The sequence below is a fragment of the Octopus bimaculoides genome, chromosome 19, assembly GCF_001194135.2.
Source record: "Octopus bimaculoides isolate UCB-OBI-ISO-001 chromosome 19, ASM119413v2, whole genome shotgun sequence".
Lineage (NCBI taxonomy): Eukaryota > Metazoa > Mollusca > Cephalopoda > Octopoda > Octopodidae > Octopus > Octopus bimaculoides.
Window position 1 is genome coordinate 51,771,349 of NC_068999.1, and position 19,479 is coordinate 51,790,827.

Consider the following 19,479-nt stretch of genomic DNA (forward strand, 5'->3'; position numbering starts at 1 on the left):
AGCTATAAATCTTTCACATGCTATCAACAATACAGAAGATATTTTGCTGTTCATTCTCGCTTTTCTGCACAACGAGCACTTTTTGTCTTTGTTTACTGAAAATTGACCGTCCATTTTCATGTAAACAGTTATTTTTCCACTGTTCATCTTGATGCAGTGAAATCAGTAAAATAAAAGAGATGAAAAAAAAAGACAATACCTGACACCAGGATGGACCTGTGGCCTGTCAGTCCAGAAATTCATTGTTTGCTTTTTAGGCAGGGCCACTATCCATCGCTTGCTTCTCAGACCTGTTGTGACTTCACCATATTACTCATTTTTGTTAACTGACTGGACTGGGTTATGTGAAACGAAGTGTTTTGTTCAAGAACACAACACATTATCTGGTCCAGGAATTGAAATCACAATCTTACAATCATGAGCCCAATACCATCGATCTTCTTCCTCATCATCATAATTTGATGTCTGCTTTCCATGCTGGTATGGGTTAGACAGTTTGACTGGAATTGATAAGCCAGAGGGCTGCACCAAGTTCCAGTCTGATTTGGTATGGTTTCTGCAGCTGGATGCCCTTCCTAATGCCAACCACTCCAAGAGTGTAATGGGTGCTTTTTATGTGCCATTTGCACAACACAAGCAATGGCCATGACTATGATCTCACAGGTGCCATTTACGTGGCACTGGAAACGGTCACGATTACAATTTCACTTGGCTTGGCCAAAGGTCTCAGTCTCTTATCACCTCCATGAGAGGGATGAAAGACAAAGTCAACCTCACTGGAATTTGGACTCGGAACCTAAAGACAGAAGAAATGGTGCTAAGCATTTTATCCAGCATAGTAACGACTCTGACAGCTTGCCACCTTATTAATAATAACAATAATAAGGTTGCTCCCCAACCTCATGGTGCCAGGTTCAGTCCCACTGTGTGGAACCTTGGGTCAGTGTCTTCTACCACAACCTTGTAGCAGATTTGGAGATGGAAACAACTGAAACAAGTCCATCATGAATGCATGTGTGTGTTCTTGTCTTGACATCATATGACAGTTGAAAACATATCTGGCCATGGGGAAGTATTACGTTGCTAGGAAACAGGTGAAGGTTGACAACAAGGGCATCTGGCCATAGAAATTCAGACTGATCTCATGCAAGCATGGAAAAGGGACATTAGAAGTATCCTTTCTACTATAGGCACAACAGAATAATTTATAAAAAATATTTTATTTATATAAAAAAAGAAAAAGCCCCACCCAAAGCCCCTCTGGATTACTGCTACATCAGACCAATTTTGCATTGGTTTTCTTGAAGATGCTGGCACAAAAATGTCTTAAATAATACCATCAGATCAGAAAAGACTTCGGGAATGTCGACAAGTCGGTGAGATTTGACATCTCTCCAATTCCAGTCTATCACTACAGCATTGACAGTTTTTAACTTCAATGCACCTGAAAAGAAAAAGAAAATTATTAAGCATCATTGGCTCAGGTGTGGCTGTGTAGTGAGAAGTTTGCTTCCTAATCACATGCTTCTGGGTTCAGTCCTGCTGCATAGCACCTTGGGTGTCCTCTACTATAGCCTTGGGCCAACAAAAGCGTTGTGAGTAGATCTGGTAGATGGAAACTCTTTTGCTCATAACTGCAGCTTTGTCAAGTTTATTCTCCACATCACTGTCTGGAATTCTCATCTTCAGCAATGTTACTGCCCAGGTACATCAACAAGTCATTGATCTCTGGAGTGACTCATAAAATAACAGTAATACTGGGATATCAAATGCCAAAATTAGTGTTTTGACATTTTCAGAGTGATCAATATTTTACTCTATATAACTGCAATACAAATAACTAGTTGCTAATTAGCTGCATCTAATTAGTACAATTGACATGGAAGTAGTGGGGGTGAGCAGAGTTCTGGCATTCATGATTTTTTTTTCTCCTAAAAAATGTGTACAACTGAGACCTAGATTTGATGGAAGCTTATCTCTCACTCTTCTGCAGCTCAGTCTGTCTAGCTGTAGATAAGTACCACACACTGAGCCAACAAAAAGATAAGCACATAGTACAAAGTAAGGTATGAACCACTGACTCTTTGGCCAGTAATAATACTAACAGCAGCAGACTGAACTGCATGAACCAGTGAAGTAGATCCAACATTATTTTCATTTTATGAGAATGGCTCAGCATCTGGTCTTAAAAAATAAAAATTTTAAAATCCTACAAAAAAAAAAAAACAATAATAATGGCTTCAAATTGTGGCACAAGGCCAGCAATTTTAGGGGAAGGGGTAAGTCAGCATCAACGACCCCAAAAGGATAAAAAGCAAAGACTCCTCAGCAAAATTTGGACTCAGAACATAAAGATGGATGAAATGCCATTAAGTGTCTTGTCCGACTGCCAATAATCTGCCAGCTTGTCACTGCCGTTACATCAACAACAACAGTAATAATAAAAATTTAGCCATGTGGTTAAGAAGTTTACTTGACATCTGTGTAGTTTCAGTTTTGGTCCCATTGTGTGGCACCTTGGATAAGTGTCTTCTACTATAGCCAGCCCTAGGCTGACCAATACTATCAGAAGCATGTTGTGTGTGTGTGTTTCTCACTGCTTCACAAGCGGTGTAGGTTTGTAATTTAGCAGTTCAGCAAAAGGAGACCAACAGAATAAGGACTGGGGACAATTTGGACTGACTAAAAAACCCTTCAAGGTTGTGTCCAAGCGTGGCCGCAGTCAAACAAAGGAATGAAATAACAGCATAGCTTGGTGTTATTTTTAATATTTTATAAGAAACAAAAATAAACAATACAACTCACCATTTGTTAGAAGAGCATTGATGCGATTGGGTGTACCCACCCCAATATGGATCACAGTTTTTGATAAAAATTCTGTCTGTTCTTTCAACTGGAAATATATAACATACAACATAAATTATAAAATTGATAAAAACAATATGAGCATATATATATATACAGCGCAGGAGTGGCTGTGTGGAAATAAGCTGGCTTCCCAACCACATGGTTCTGGGTTTAGTCCCACTGCGTGGTACCTTAGGCAAGTGTCTACTGTAGCTTTGGGCCAACCAAAGCCTTGTGAGTGGATTTGGTAGATGGAAACTGAAAGCAGCCCATAATATAATATGTGTGTCTGTGTTTGTCCCCCCACCATCGCTTGACAACTGATGTTGGTGCGTTTACGTCCCCGTAACTTAGCGGTTCAGCAATAAAGACCGATAAAATAAGTGCTAGGCTTACAAAGAATAAGTCCTGGGGTCGATGTGTTCGACTAAAGGTGGTGCTCCAGGATGGCCACAGTCAAATGACTGAAACAAGTGCAGCCATCTGGTAAAACCAGATGGCTGCACTAGGCTCCAATCTGATCTGGCAAGAGTTTCTACAGCTGGATGCCCTTCCTAACGCCAACCATTCCAAGAGTGTAGTGGGTGCTTTTATGTGCCACTGGCACGAGGGCCAGTCAGGCGGTACTGGCAACGGCCACGCTCAAATGGTGTTTTTTACGTGCCACCTGCACAAGAGCCAGTCCAGCGGCACTGGCAACAACCTTGCTTGAATGTTTTTTTTTAATAGTTAATAATAGTAGACTATATCAAACAGCTATAGAAATAAATCAAACAGACAAACCTTAAAATGTTTAGCGAATAACTTAGCAGTTTTGGTGCCCTCGCCTTTGAATGGAGCAATTTCCCTGGAAGAAATGGAAAGAAACCGATCAAGAAAAATAATTGAATGGCCAACAAAGAAATTCGAAAAGATCATACAAATTTTTTGCCTTTTACTTGTTTCAGACAGTAGCCAGGCTAAGGCACTGCCTTGAAGAATTTTAAGTCAAATGAAACGATCCCAGTGCTAATTCTTTTTGTTTTAAGTCTGGTACTGACTTTATCAGTATCTTTTGTTGAACTGCTAAGTTACAAGGACATAGACACACCAACAGTGATTGCCAGGCAGTAATGAGAGGGACACACGGATACATATATATAAAGAAGCCTGTTGTATAAATCATCACCATTCCAAAGGCTGGAGCAGTTTGAATGGGAAACGATGCCCCACCCACCATATTCACTGGACAATGCCCCAACTGATTATCATTTATTCTGCAGCCTTCAAAATCATTTGGAGGGAAAAAATATGAATTCTGTAGATGAGGTCAGAATAGTTCTGGAAGAGCATTTTTAATCACAGACAAGTGAATTTTAGAAGCGGGGCTTTGCAAGTCTACCAGATAGATGGAAGAGTATTGTAGAAAATGAAGTAAAGTATATTTAAGATTAAAAAAGAACTTTGTTTATCTTAATTTTGAAAAATAAAAGAAGTATAAAAAAAACAACATAATTTATGGGATGACTCCATATATATATATATATACATGTAGTTGTGTAGTAAGAAGCTTGCTTCTCAACCACATGGTTCCAGGTTCAGTCTCACTGTGTGACATCTTGGGCTAACCGAAGCCTTGTGAGCAGATTTTGAAAATAGAAATTGAAAAATGTTCATTGTGTGTATGTATATATGTGTGTGTGTGTGTTAGTTTGTTTACATCCTTGTAAGCAGTTTGGAAACAAAGATTGATAGAAAAAAATACTAGTTCAATTTGTTTGACTAAACCCTTCAGTTTAGTTCAATGACTGAAATATATATGTGTGTGTGTGTATACATACATACACATACTTTTGTTGAAACTACCAAAATTTTCACAAACTGTTTGTTACTCAGAGTTTCACATACCCGTTCATCAAACACTTGTGATCATACTGAAATAAAATTGTGATGGTATATGTAACATAATATAATAAAATTCAACAAATTAGTATTTAAATTTGATTGTGTGACTGATTTTCAAAAACATAAAAACAGTTTGTTTTTTTTTATCAGTTAGGTGGGTGTGTGTGTCTATAAATTAATCGTAAAATATAAATATATTATAAGATAAAAAAAAACCTTATGTTAAATGGAGGCAATGTATATCCAAAAAATAATTAATTGATAATAACACAAGGTTTTTTTTGATCTTCTGTCATGGTTTGAAAATCAGTCAGCCAATCAAATATTACATGTACCATCACAATTTTAATTCAGTATGATCACAACTATCCACTGAACGGGAACTTGAAACTGAGCAACAGTTTGTGAAGATTTTTGCAGCTTTAATAAAAGCATATTATTCTACCTTCGGTATCTAAGTATTATTTTTTCCACTCTGTTTTGCATTTATGTGCTTTTTCGTGCACATATATATATACATATATAAACACACACTCACATAAATATACAGACATTCACACACTGATCATACTCAGTTTTGCCAAGTGAAAAGACCATGCTTAAATCAGAAGGTACATCAAGACTGAAATATGTCCATGGCTTTCACCAGTTGCATTTAAAAACCAGATCTGCTCACACACTGCATTTTCTATATTTTCTAAAAGATTCAGTTAATTGACCCTTGTGATATTACCTCCCTTGCCAGTTGGTTTTAGATTTTAAGCACTCCAACCCAAAGGGAAAATTTCATGCATTCCATATGTGTGACCCCCACCATATAAAATGAATACTGTGTCTTTCTCACACTGATAGAGAGGAGACATGTGTGACCTCTGACAATGTTGCTTTGTTGCCATCAAGTTGTCTTCAATACATACTACAGCCACTGGTTTAGCCATGCATAGTGACATCCTCCTCAAGACCTGACTACTTGCTTAGGCTGGTAAAGCCAACGGTTTGCTTTTCCTACCACTTTCAACAGTGAAGCCAAAGTAGAACAAACAGAATTATGTACCTTGCCTAGGAACAGAACACTATGGCTGAAGCAGTAGTGACTGAATAAGGGACAACAGAGTCACCAGTCTAACAAACCTCACAGCCATTCATTGTTATAAGCAATTATCTATCCATTGTCCCCACCCATTATTTCTGAGGGTCTTCTAAGAGTAGATTCCTCAGGCACCTCTTCCATTGGGTCTTATCAGAAGCAACAGTCATCAAACTTTCCAACTGTATTACCCAGCATGACCACCCTTCTTGCTGGATGTTATCCCACCATCTCACTGGTAGTCTACCCCCGAGTCTTTTTCTGGTTGACTTGGTTTGAAGAATCTGTCTGGATTCTTTCCTACGACACTTAACCGCAATGTCTGCAGTACCAGAGCGGTGACCTCTCAATGCAGAGAAGTAGAAACTCAACCCAACCTGAGTTTTTTATGAATTCTACAAATATAATTAATTTGTTGCTACACGAACCCTGGTTGAGAACAACTGAATTGAATAATCATAGAAGGTTAACAATACCTTATCAGTTCAACAGAACGAATGGCTGAACTGGCAATAATCAACACAAGGGGACATCCTGCTTTAAGATCCTTTTTTTTCTTTAGCATTTTTGACCATTTTGGAAGGACAAGCTTCAAATATATGGAAGGTCTCAAAGAATCAGTATTCGAATCAAAGAAGTGGTCTGGAAAGAAAATAGAAAAAATATCAGGTGAAGTTAACAATTTTAAGCTATAAAACAAGAAACAACAACAAATTTTTAACAAAATGATGTATTAGAGGAGAACAGATGTTCAACATGACTGGTTATTCATAGTCTTCAAGAAATATACCATATTTTAATGTGTGTAAGGAATACCCCAATTTTGGGGGCTTAAGATTTGGAAAAAAGAAACTCCTGTATTTTTTTAAACTTAATTTTTGACCAAAAAGAGTTCCTTATACATGTTAAAATACGTTAATACCGATTTCTTTTGTATCCAATCTTTAAAATGGAAAGACGTATAGTCAAACAGTCAAATAAAGATACCTATTTTATTACCACACAGCTACATCTGCATTTATATAACGTGTGTGACTTTGTGCCTGTGTTTGTCTCTCCTCCCATCCACCTGAGAATTGGTGCTAATTTGCTTATGCTTCCACAACTTAGCAGTTCAGCAAAAGAGACTGATGGAAGTAGTACCAGGTTTAGAAAGAAAAAAAGAAGTACTGGTTCTAATTTGTTCAACTAAAACTCTCCAATTCAGTGTGCCAGTATAAAAAAAAAATGTAAAGGTTACTGTCTTGCGTCATGCCAACCCATAAGGGCCAGTTTCCAGGTTACCATGGCATATCTATCCCTCACCTGGACATGATGCCAGTCCATCGCAGGATTACTCATTTGTGCCAGCTGAGTGGACTGGAGCAGCGAGAAATGAAGTGTTTTGCTCAAGAACACAAAGTGTTGCCCGGTCTAGGAATCAAAACCAGAATCTTACAATTACGAGTCCAACACTAAGCCACGTACCTCCACATGTTCTAGTATGGCCGCAGTTCAATGACTTAAACAAGTAAAAGATAAAAGATACGATGGTGCTTTTGATAATGGACTTTTGTACAGTTTCCATCTACCAAATTCCATTAACAGGCATTCACCAGTTCAAGACCATGGAAGAAAACACATGACCAGTTTGCCTGTGCAATGATAATCTCAACAATTTCTTAGAAAATGTTTCATTAAACTAAAGTGGAAGGAGAAGGACGATTAAAGGATTAATTAATTAATTAACATAGAAGCAATTAATTTTACCAGAATCAAGTTTCATTTGTTCCCAATCAGCGGCTGTTAACTTGGCTTCACAATGTTTCTGGATGGCAGCCATCACATCCTTAGCTTCACCTTGTTTTGGAGCATTCTGTTTTAACTCCTCTGTTATTTTCCTCTGAAACAAAAAAAAAAAATTTTTTTAATTTAAAAAGCGCTAAAAATACAGAAGGCTTGACAAATTTCTCATATCATTGTTTTAATTTCCACTTTTCCATGCTTGCATGGGTTACACAGAGTTCTTAGATGCAGATTGATGCCTTTCCTATCACCAACCCTCCCATTTGTAAGCACCACAATATTTCTTCATGGCCAGAAGTCTGGAAATGAATGACACTACTTATATGATGGTGACACTCGTTTACAACTATCACACAATGTCAAGACAAGGAATCCCACTGAACATGACATTGGGCAAGTGTTTTCTATTATAGCCCAGCACCAAGCAAATCCTTGCAAGTGGATTTGGTAGATGGAAGCCTAAAGAAGCTCATCACATATATGTATATATGCAAGTGAATGTCCATGTAATGACATCACAGGATTTTTATGGAAAAATCACCTAATTAGCATTCACTTTTCCAAGACTGGATGGGTCAGACAAAATTTATTGTAGCAGATTTTCTATGACCAGAAACCTTTCCTGTCCACCAGCCCTCAAATGCTTCCAAGCAATGTAACATTCCCCATCCACCATGGCTAGCTGTATTTTCACAGCTGACTGGAATGAAGGACACTGCCTTTATGATAGCAATACTCATTTATTATTGCACAGTGTCAAGACAAGGACACACGCACACAATACATACATAAATGATGGGCTTCTTTCAGTTTCTGTGTACCAAATCCACTCAGAAGACTTTGGTTAGCCTGAAGTTATAGTAGAAGACATTTACCCAAAGGGTCACACAGTGGGACTGAACCCAAAACCATGTGGTTGGGAAGAGAACTTGTAAATCACACGTCAATGCTGCACCTCCAAGTACTGCTTTCACCAATGTGTGTCTCGTAATTTTAAAACAGTTGAAGTGAGAGTTGAAAGAATCTGGCTGCTCTTTCTAGCATGGAAGCCTCTCATCCCTATTGTCCCAATAGCTACAATACTTTCTATTCTCTGCTGGCATAGTTGATAAACATTAAACATTCTAGAAAACAACTGGTCAGTACAGTAAATAGTTAGATAACCATATTCAAATATGTAACAAAGAGGATTTGCTCTGGTATGAATAATATTGATTTTCAAACCTCCAACAGGAATGAGTGAGTACTTGGTCAGTTGCCAAAATATTTTGTTTTGCTTCAAGGACAGATGCAGTAAGAACTAGAATGTTTTATTACAACAGATTTCTTTTTTGTTGTTTTATGTATTTTGTAACAATTACAATCTTTGAAACAATAATATTAATATTAATCTGATCTAGGGTGGTGACCTGGCAGAACTGTTAGCACACCGGGCAAAATACTTAGCAGCATTTCGTCTGTCCTGATGTTCTGAGTTCAAATTCTGCCAAGGTCGACCTTCATCCTTTTGGGGTCGATAAAATAAATGCCAGTTAAGCACCAAGGTCAGCATAACTGACTTATTTCGTCCCCTGAACCTGCTGGCATTGTGCCAAAATTTGAAACCAATATTAATTTGATCTCCCACCCAATCAAAAACTGTATTACTGATGGAGTTAATTTTCTGAGAGACAACTTTTTAATCTAAATTTCTCAATTCTATATACACCCTTTAAATAAGTATCATGAAGGCGCATGGCTCAGCAGTGGCTCGAATGTTGGGCTCACAATCATGAGGTAGTGAGTTTAATTCCCAGACCAGGCTGTGTGTTGTGTTCTTGAGCAAGGCACTTTATTTCATGTTGCTCCAGTTCACTCAGCTGTAGAAATGAGTTGTGATGTCACTGGTGCCTAGCTGTATCGGCCTTTGCCTTTCCCTTGGATAACATTAGTGGCGTGGAGAGGCGAGGCTGGTATGCATGGGCAACTGCTGGTCTTCTTTAAACAACCTTGCCTGGACTTGTGCTTTGAAGGGTAACTTTCTAGGTGCAATCCCATGGTCATTCATGATTGAAGGGGGTCACTCTCTCTCACTATCATACATACAATGTTATTCATATTCCAGTCTGCTGTAGAATATATTTCTGACCTTGCTTGGAAATAAATTTTGTCTGACTTATGCAAGCATGGAAGAGGTATATGTTAAATGATGATGATGATATATATATATATATATATATATATATGATAGGCCTCAGTACAGTCTCCCTCTACTAAACTGCGTTCACAAGGAATTGATCAATCCAAAGCTATAGAAGTAGATACTTGCTCAAGGTACTGCACAAAGGGACTGAACCTGAAACCATGTGGTTGTGAAGCTAACTTGCTAACCACACATCCATGCCTGTAAAAGAAAAGAGATGACAAAAGAACAAACAATTATCTTATGAACCTCATTAGCTTACAGCTGTTTCCACTGTAAGATGTGGTGAACTCATACTTGAGTGACTGAGTAACACCTTACAATTTCATCAGAGCCTCAAACAATAAATTGTACTTCATGTTTGAGGCTCTGATGAAACTTTAAGGTGTTACTCAAGCACTCAACTATGAGTACACTCCATCTTATAGTGGAAACAGCTATAAGCTAATGACGTTCATAAGAAAATCGTTTGTTCTTTTGTCATCTCTGTTCTTATTACTGCTCTGTACACACCCTAACGCCTCATTCAGAAGCATATGTATACTGAGCTCTGCACCAGGTTATTAGAATCACAATGCCTAAGCGAAATACACATACATACATCACTCCGTGTAAAAACCAGTATAACTGGAACACAACCATACATTTACAATACAGAATGGTGATGAACTATAATCTTGAACCTTGCCACAAGAATACCTGGTGTTATTTACTAATCTAAACAATACTGTTAGCTTGGTGTACTAACAAAGAGTTTATAAAGTATTTCGCCTGGATTGATAATACCTCACTAATAATTATATACATATATATATATCAAAAGACCTAACAGCATTTGCTAAAGGCAACTAAGATTTTAAGCAATCAATGAAGACATCATCATTATGTAATGTAGCTAGGAAAAGTCAACCAGATGGAGCTCATTCTTCGGACAGGACTTGATCTTAAAACCAGCAAGTTAACTACACACGATTCTCTCTCTCCTGCAGTAGTAAGCCGTAGTTTTAATGATGCCTACAAGCAGCTAATTGAACTGTATGAGAATATATCTTGATAGTAGACACAACAATGTTTCAAATGGTAGTCCAATGCTTCTGACTGACTTGACATATATTACAACCAATGAAAAACAGAAGAACGAGAGGAAGGAAAAAAACTGGAAATTAGTATCGACTAAATAATTTAGTTCTTGATAGGATAGTCAATAAGAAGAAATAAACCGTATTAATGCAACATGGAAGCCAGCAAGTAATTATCTCCCTTTAGGCTTGTTTTATGCTTTACACTCATACAGTGAAATGTGTGACACTCTACGAACTGAATATGGTTCAAATCATTTTTTTCTTTTCTTTCCTTTTGTTCAGATGATTTCCGAAAATAAAATTTTTTACCCTTTTCCATTTCCTTTTCTTGTTGCTATTTGAAGATTCTGTCAGCTTCCTTTTAACAGGAACATCTTTTTCGTTCTCTTTCGCTTCGTCTTCAGTTAGTTTTACAACTAAAATAAAAGGGAGAAAAATCTTTCAGAAACAAAATATGAGTCAGAGTTACACAGATACACACACAAAAAAAGAAAGAATGGAAAAAAAAAAAAAAGCCACGTAAGTATGGAAGTGACTAATTCACTAGATTGCTTATGCAAGCTCTAAAGGATTGGCTATATTTAGAATTAATAATAGCTAAAAGGAATAAAATATAAAAGGCATCAAATGCTGTTAGTAACAGACAGTTCTGAAGTGATGCCGATGTCTGCAGAGAATGGATAGTGAAATTATTGTGAATATAGAATGAAATAAGTTAATCAGTAGAAGAGGTAAGCCAAGAAAAGTATATAATGAAGCAATCAATTCAGTAATATCCTAAAAAAAATAATTAAAAAAAAATTATATTGCAAAGTATAAAATAAAGAGACAGCTCACATAAAATCATCATCATCATCATCACTGTAATGTCCATTTTTCCAACAGAGTTTATGGAGTCAGATTGTCAGATCTTTGATAACTAACTACCCTTCCTGTTGCTAACCCTTACCTTTTTAATGTTCACTTTTCCATGCCAACAGACGAAATTTATTGGGTTAGAGTGTCAGATTTTCCATGACCAAATGCTGTCCCTATTGCCAACCCCTACCTGTTTCTAAGGTGTGGGTTGGACAGCTTGAAAGGAACTGGTAAGGCCAGGGGGCCACACCAGATTTCATAGTCATTTTTGGTTTGGTTTCTAAGGCTGGATGCCCTTCCTAACAGCAACCACTTTACAATGTGTACTGGGTGCATTTTATGTGGCACCAGCATCCACATCAGAAATTCAGGTTCTGTATCAAAACATGTCAAGTATATTGTGAAGAAACCATTACTTAGAGGCAGAGAGGAAGCACTCTTCTCTGAACTCAATGGAACAAAGCTAACGCTGAACAAAAGAAATCAATTTGTTACAGATCACATAAGTTTCCGTAATTAAGTAATTTGTTACCTTGAAAACTTCATGTTCAACTGGTTTGAACTTGTTATATCTAACCTGCTGACAAACAGCATGACTGAAGAGTTATGTAAACTGATGGTAATGATGACGACAATCATAATATTCATAAAATTGTTGGTCCTGACACAGATTTAGCAGATCAATAACAAACAATATGACTAAAATGTCAAGATATTGAAAAGTGATACAAATAAGTTCCAGAACATATATGAGAACAGGATGGATCTTTCATATCATCAAAGAACTTGAGCAGATTTCTAGAATGCAAATTAGTATGCTGACTGTGAACATCTATTATCATCATACAATATGCTAAAAATAACCTGATAGATCATCATCATCATCATCATCGTTTAACGTCCGCTTTCCATGCTAGCATGGGTTGGACGATTTGACTGAGGACTGGTGAAACCGGATGGCAACACCAGGCTCTAATCTGATTTGGCAGAGTTTCTACAGCTGGATGCCCTTCCTAACACCAACCACTCAGAGTGTGTAGTGGGTGCTTATTTTTTATCTTTTACTTGTTTCAGTCATTAGACTGCAGCCATGCTGGGGCACTGCCTTGAAGAACTTTAGGTCGAATAAATTGACCTTAGTACTTATTATTTTTTTAAAGCCTGGTACTTATTCTATCAGGCGTTTTTGCCAAGCTGCTAAGTTACAGGGATGTAAACACACCAACACTAATTGTCAATCAGTGGTAGAAGACAGAGACACAGACACACACACATACATATACTGTCGTGGCTGATGCTGATGTTTCGTAACTGGCATCTGTGCCAATGGCACGTAAAGAGCACCCACTACACTCTTGTGGTTGGCTTTAGGAAGGCCAAATCAGATTGGAACCTGGTGCAGCTCAACAGCTTACCAGTTTCCAGTCAAATCGCCCAACCCAAGCCAGCATGGAAAACAGACATATGACATTTTCGTGCTGCTTCTCCCTCCCGACACTCAGGCTACATTCCTAGTGCCCCCACCCCAACTATGCATCACAAACATAGACCTCTTTCTGAGGCAAATTCAAAGCAACTGTATTTCACAAATAAAACTTAACCTAACAAACCCATTATTTTGTTGTTTTTACATGAACTGCTACCCCATTATTGCTCCACTTTTTACATGAATCGCTACCCTATCATCGCCCCACTTTTCTTCAATGCCCCCTTGTAACTTTCCACCAATAGGGGAGACAATACTGCCCAATGCTTTAGTGTTTCCCTTTTAATCTTTTGAACTTGCAAGCATACTTTAGCAGACATGATTTTGTTTGACTATGCACCTGGAAGAAGTAAAAGTAGGCAGTTACATGGCTTGCTAAATGGTACAAACATCTTTATTTTCATGAGGCCACCTGCTTTTGCATCTTCTAGAGGTATAATTAGGTTAAATAAATATGGGAGTTTCTTTTACATGGATAGTATTATAATCCTTTACAAAACCATTTTTCCAAATTTCAGGCCCCCCAAATTAGGGGTTTCCTTATACGCGTTAAAATACGGTATATATATATATATATATAAAACGATATATCATATTTATATGTATTGCATATCGATGACTGAATTGTCAGAGTTGGAAAGCTTACGGGTTATTTGTTAATCCTATAATAATACGTTTTACTGAAAATCGAGCAAAATTGAAAGTTAAAACATATACAGTCTTATAGCAACGTATATACCGAAACGAAGTACATGCTTTTGTCCCTTTTTCTTTCGTTTTACTTTTGATATGTAAAATTAATCAGGCCGCTTTTGTCTCATTTTACACTACTTCATACTCTGTGTTGTATGAATGAATGACTAACTCTTCAACTGTAGTTTGGTGGTTCTTTAAATAAATAGCATCAAATAGCAATAACCATCTAGAATACAACTATAGTACAACTTAAATATTAGCTCAGAGTTTAACAAGCTAAACTGCAGTTAAGCATCAAGATATTTGTCCACACAAACATCGTTCGTAGCTTTATTAAAGAAATATGATAGCTATCACCACATCAGCTTCTTATATTATGGACGATAGACTCACATTTGGTCGAAATTTTTAATCTTGAGAGGCCTTCAGTTTAGACAAATTAATAGGGAAAATTATGTGTTCGTCGTATACTGGCGGATTCTTGCAAGAAAGCACGTGTAATTCGCATATGCTAATTAACGGAAACCGACAAATCTTCTACGATGCCAAAAAACTTGTGGGGAAAAAAAAAAAAGATGTGAAGAACATCAATGGTATAATTTTCAACTTCAAGATACATGGTTAAATTTAAATTAGGAAATATCATAAAGAACGATATGTTTACCAAAGCTCACGTCTCTCCGAAGACGACATAGAAAGAGCAAAAGAGGAGAAAAGCACGGAAGCACCTTAAGACATTTTGTGAAACAACACTGGCATATTAAAGGTTCGAGTCATAAGCTGCTAATAACATATAATACTCACATCTTCCATCATCAGAGTGATTTTGAGGTTCATCTTGATTGTTCAGCCACCATTCCTCATCTAAATCGTCCGCCATTTCGTTCAATATATATAGCAAGGATCTTTAGTTTCGTATCGAGCACATGCCATAACATCAATGTCTTCACTTTTCACTTCGACTACTACCCCTCACTGTTTCTACATCGTTTTCATTCGTTGACCTCCAATTAACACTGTTTTATTATTTTTATTATTATATATTTTCACTTTTACGGATGATGCGACAAAATTGTGTAGTGATGCTCGACTTTAGGCTACAATACTTTCACGTTTCCTATTTACCTGGAAGAACCAAAGAGAGATCCGTACTCGAAGGGTGAAGAACACCTTATACTCATTCAAATTTGAAATTGGCCGCTTACAAAGTTTCTAAAAACACATAAAAACCAGATTTAGACCAAAACAGTAATTTAAGTTGCATATCTATGAATTTGTAAATTTATAGGTTTACTATTATTATTATTATTATTATTATTATTATTATTTATATTATTATCATTATTAAGATAGTGAGCTGGCAGAATCATTAGCACGGCGGGCAAAATGCTCAACAGCATTTTGTCCATCCTCAGATTCTGAGTTTAAATTCTGCTGAGGTCTACTTTGTCTTTCATCCTTTTGGGATCAGTGAAATAAATACCAGTTGAGCACTGGAGTCAATGTAATCAACTAGCCCCACTTCCCCAAATTTCAGGCCTTGTGCCTATCATAAAAAGGATTATTATTATTACTGTAACAGAGTCCTGAAAATGATTGATGATCTTGTTGAATTATGAAAAGATATTTAAGAAGATATTTGTTATTTGAATATTTTTTTTTCTTAATATGTTTTGTTTCTACTTGGAGAATATCAAGCAAGTTTGAACAAGGAAAACATCCTTGATCCAATCAAAATGTTTGCTAAATATGACAGCATTATCAAGAACCATCAAAAATCGTTCAGTTTACCTCATCTAAAGAGAAATCACAAGTGTCAAGGCTCTCAAATCACATTCAAAATGACATAACCAAGTTGTTGGTTATTTATGGAAGAAAATCAATAGCAAATGAAATCAAGACAGCAACTTTATATTAATTTCATATGGATAAGACTACAGATGTTTCCTCTCGTTGAACGGCCTTCTACGTTCACTGTGTCTGCTAATGAAATCAAAAAGCATTTCTTTGAAGTATGTGATATTAAGTCTGAAACTAACTGGTGAAGAACTGGAAGGATTGGTCTTGTCTTTTTCAGAAGAGAAACGGCTTACAACTCGAAAACATGAGGAGGAGTAGTCAAGGCTATAATGGAACTGCTAACATGAGGAGGAGATCCTATGGGAAGCTTCAACCAAGGTTCCTTCTTCACGATGAACAAGTTTTATTTGTTCCTTACCAAGAAAAATGTGCAAACCTTGTGTTTGTAAAAAATGAAAAATGCTGTTGCTATTTTGCATCATTTTTTAATAGTCATCATCATCATCATTTAACATCCGCTTTCCATGCTAGCATAGGTTGGACGGTTTGACTGAGGACTGGCAAACCAGGAGGCTGCACCAAACTCCAATCTGTTCTGGCAAGGTTTCTACAGCTGGATGCCCTTCCTAATGTCAACTACTCCGAGAGTGTAGTAGGTGCTTTTTACATGCCACTGGCACAGGGCCCAGTCAGGCAGTACTGGCATTGATTATGCTCGAATGGTGATTTTTATGTTCTACCAGCACTGGCATCAGCCACATTTGAATGGTGCTTTCTATGTGCCACTGGCACGAGTGCTAGTCAGGTAGGACTGGCATCAGCCACTACAATGATCTCACTTGACTCAACAGGTCTTCTTAAGCACAGCATATTACCCGACAATTGAAGGGTACTTTTAAACGGGTTGTGTGACACTGCTCCCACACCTAAATTTATTTCTTTAGTTCTGGTAGTGGTTCAACAATAAAAACAAGCTCATCAAAGCAGAGGAGTTCCCAAGGGCAGCCAGTCTTAAATTCCTCTGTTATGGCCTAGAGGAAGTTAGATATAAACTATGGAGTCTGTATGTGGGGAAGATAAAACTCTCCAATCTCATATTGCTTAGCATTGAAAAAGACATCCATGATGATAATGAGAAAGCAATCAACATTTAAGGCTGTAAATTGGCAAGATTCATTAGAGATTTTTAATGAAGGCCTTGCAGCATTTGTTCTAGACCTTTACATTCTGAGTTCAAATCCTGTCTAGGTCAGCTTTGTCATCCTTTCAATACAAGTCATGCACTGAGGTCAATGGTTTTGATTAAATCCTTGCCTTTCAAACTACTTACTGTATGCCTAAGATAGGAACAATTATCTTTGAAGTGGTGGTCAGAATCAAGAGTGCCAGAGAAAATCTTGTGACATTTTCAAACACATGACCATCAAAGAAATACTATTGTGATTTATTAAGATATTGATTTCAAATTTTGGTATAAGGCCAACAACTTTGGGGGAGTGGGTAAGTCAATTAAATTGACTTATTTTATAGACTCTGAAAGGGTGAAAAGCAAAGTTGACCTCGGCAGAATTTAAACTCGGAATGTAAGGTCAGACAAAATGCTGCAAGGTATTTTGCTTGGCATGCTAACGTTTCTGCTAGCTCACTACCTTTTATAATTTATTAAAATATTGAATGAGATGTGTCTCCCACACATCCCCACACACTCCTGCCACAAAAAGGAACTAACTCAGACCGTTATAACCCATATTATCATGGAAAGCCAATGCAAATATAAAGTGATAGCGATGATGATGATGAAGTCAGCTTCCTTACTTTCCAGTAAACATTATCTTGTAAAATGATTAAAGAATATAATGTTTTTGCTTTTTGTATTTTCCTAATAAGGGTCAACAGTTTTTCTATTACTATGTAAGAGTTGTAGCCATCATTATCCTAAATAGGTCAGTTATAGTTCTATAAATCTTTTTAAGTTATGCTATCATGATATTTCAGATTTAAATGTATGTACAGAAGAAAGAATGCTATAATTTATATGAAAGTGATCACAATAAAAGCCAATATAAGTAAAACTGAATAATAATTGCAAATAAACTCCAATATTTCAATATTTTCATATCTTTTGAAAATCTTGCAATAAAGAAATTTGTTGGTTTCTTTTTTATGTTTACAACAAATTTTCATATATTTTCTTTAATCAACTTTATATACGAAAATAGTTTCTTTGAATTTGATGGAATTTAATATTTACCACATACAATTTTTGTTCTGTGTTGGTACACACACACATGCACACACACACACACACGCACACATACACACACACACAGCCTCCATAACTTAATGGATTTCATTTTTAAAAATGTTTAGGGAGTACCTATTTACAGCTGAATCCCTGAGTTTCTAACAGTCTCTTGACCCTTCGGCATTTAATCTGGCCATATCCAGCCCAAATATTCTCCCTGTTTTTAGATAAAACTGACCAGATCCAACTTTTCGTACCTACACTACAATGTCATTCTAAAACCCTACACACACACCTTTGAAATCTTATAATAACAACTTTAGCTGTGTGAATTGGTGCATTATCATCCTATAAGATTGTGTTTCCCTCCAGAAACAGCTCCACAACCATAGGATGAATTTGATCAGATAAAATGCTTAAATAGTCTTGACTATTAATTCTGCCAAGAAGAGAAGCCATTGGGTTGGCGGATTTCTAAGATATAGCTCCCTAGATCATCACAAATCCTTCTCTATGCTTAATAGTTGGGTCAAATGCTTCTTTTCGTTGTCTCCACACATATACTTGGCCGGTGGTTGGAAATAAGGTAAAGGATAAACTCATCCGAGAAAATAACATTCTTCCATTGCTCTAGGAACCAATTCTGTAGGTTTTCACTCCACTCTAAACACTTTGCAATGTTTTCGAAAGTAGTGGTTTTCTGATAGCAACCCTTCCGCAAAATCCAGCTTTGTGCAGCTCCTGGTGAACAGTTTTTGTGGAAACTGGGTTCTTGAGGTGGTCATTAAGCTGTAATTTTGGGAGCTGAACTCTTGTGATCCTTTCTAACAATTTGCGTAAGAGTCCGACAGTCCCTATCTGAAAGTTTTGGTTTGCTTCTGGAGTTTTGTTTCAACAAGGAGGTTTTTCCTTCTTTCTCATAGGCTATCATTACTTTTGAGACAGTACTTCTTGATACACCAAACATTTCAGCTGTTTTCATTACACTAGTGCCTATCATACCAGCACCACCAATTTGACCTCTTTGAAAGTCTGATAGATCTGTCATTTTAATGAATTTTAATTACCTTTTCCTGATGATATCTGAAAAGAAACAGCAATGTAATCGACTTAATCCCTTTGTCTGTCCTTGTTTGTCCTCTCTATGTTTATCCCCCTGAGGACAATAAAGAAATAAATATATTCCAGCATTCTAGCAATACCCTGAATATACCCCAGTACTCTATCAGCATTTCTGACACTCTAGCAGCACCTCCAGAAGTCTATTAACATCTCACCCAACATTTTAACAATATCCCACCCACTTGCTCAGAACTCTATCAACGTTCCAATCAATTCATCCTGTTGTAGTTCACATTTCTCTTTAACTAAACACAAATCTAATTAAACAAAGAAAAAAAAAACAATCAAAAACAAAACAAAACAAAAAATACAATAATGAATATATAAATATATACATAAACTAATTTTCTATTTTCTATATCTTATTTGATTAAAAATGAAATTTATTCTTTAAAAGTCAAACTC

The 19,479-nt window shown here is 36.8% G+C and overlaps 1 protein-coding gene across 1 annotated transcript; it reads right to left on the reverse strand.

Moving 5' to 3' along the window:
- Positions 1-1,201: 1,201 nt before the first annotated feature.
- LOC106877381 (protein CMSS1) lies at positions 1,202-15,065 on the reverse strand. Its single transcript, XM_014926622.2, has 7 exons — positions 14,712-15,065; positions 11,177-11,283; positions 7,568-7,700; positions 6,295-6,460; positions 3,631-3,694; positions 2,806-2,893; positions 1,202-1,444 (listed from the first exon to the last, which is right to left on the reverse strand). The coding sequence occupies exons 1-7, from the start codon at positions 14,785-14,787 to the stop codon at positions 1,272-1,274; spliced, it is 807 nt and encodes a 268-aa protein (XP_014782108.1). The 5' UTR covers positions 14,788-15,065; the 3' UTR covers positions 1,202-1,271.
- Between the last annotated feature and the right edge of the window lie 4,414 nt (positions 15,066-19,479).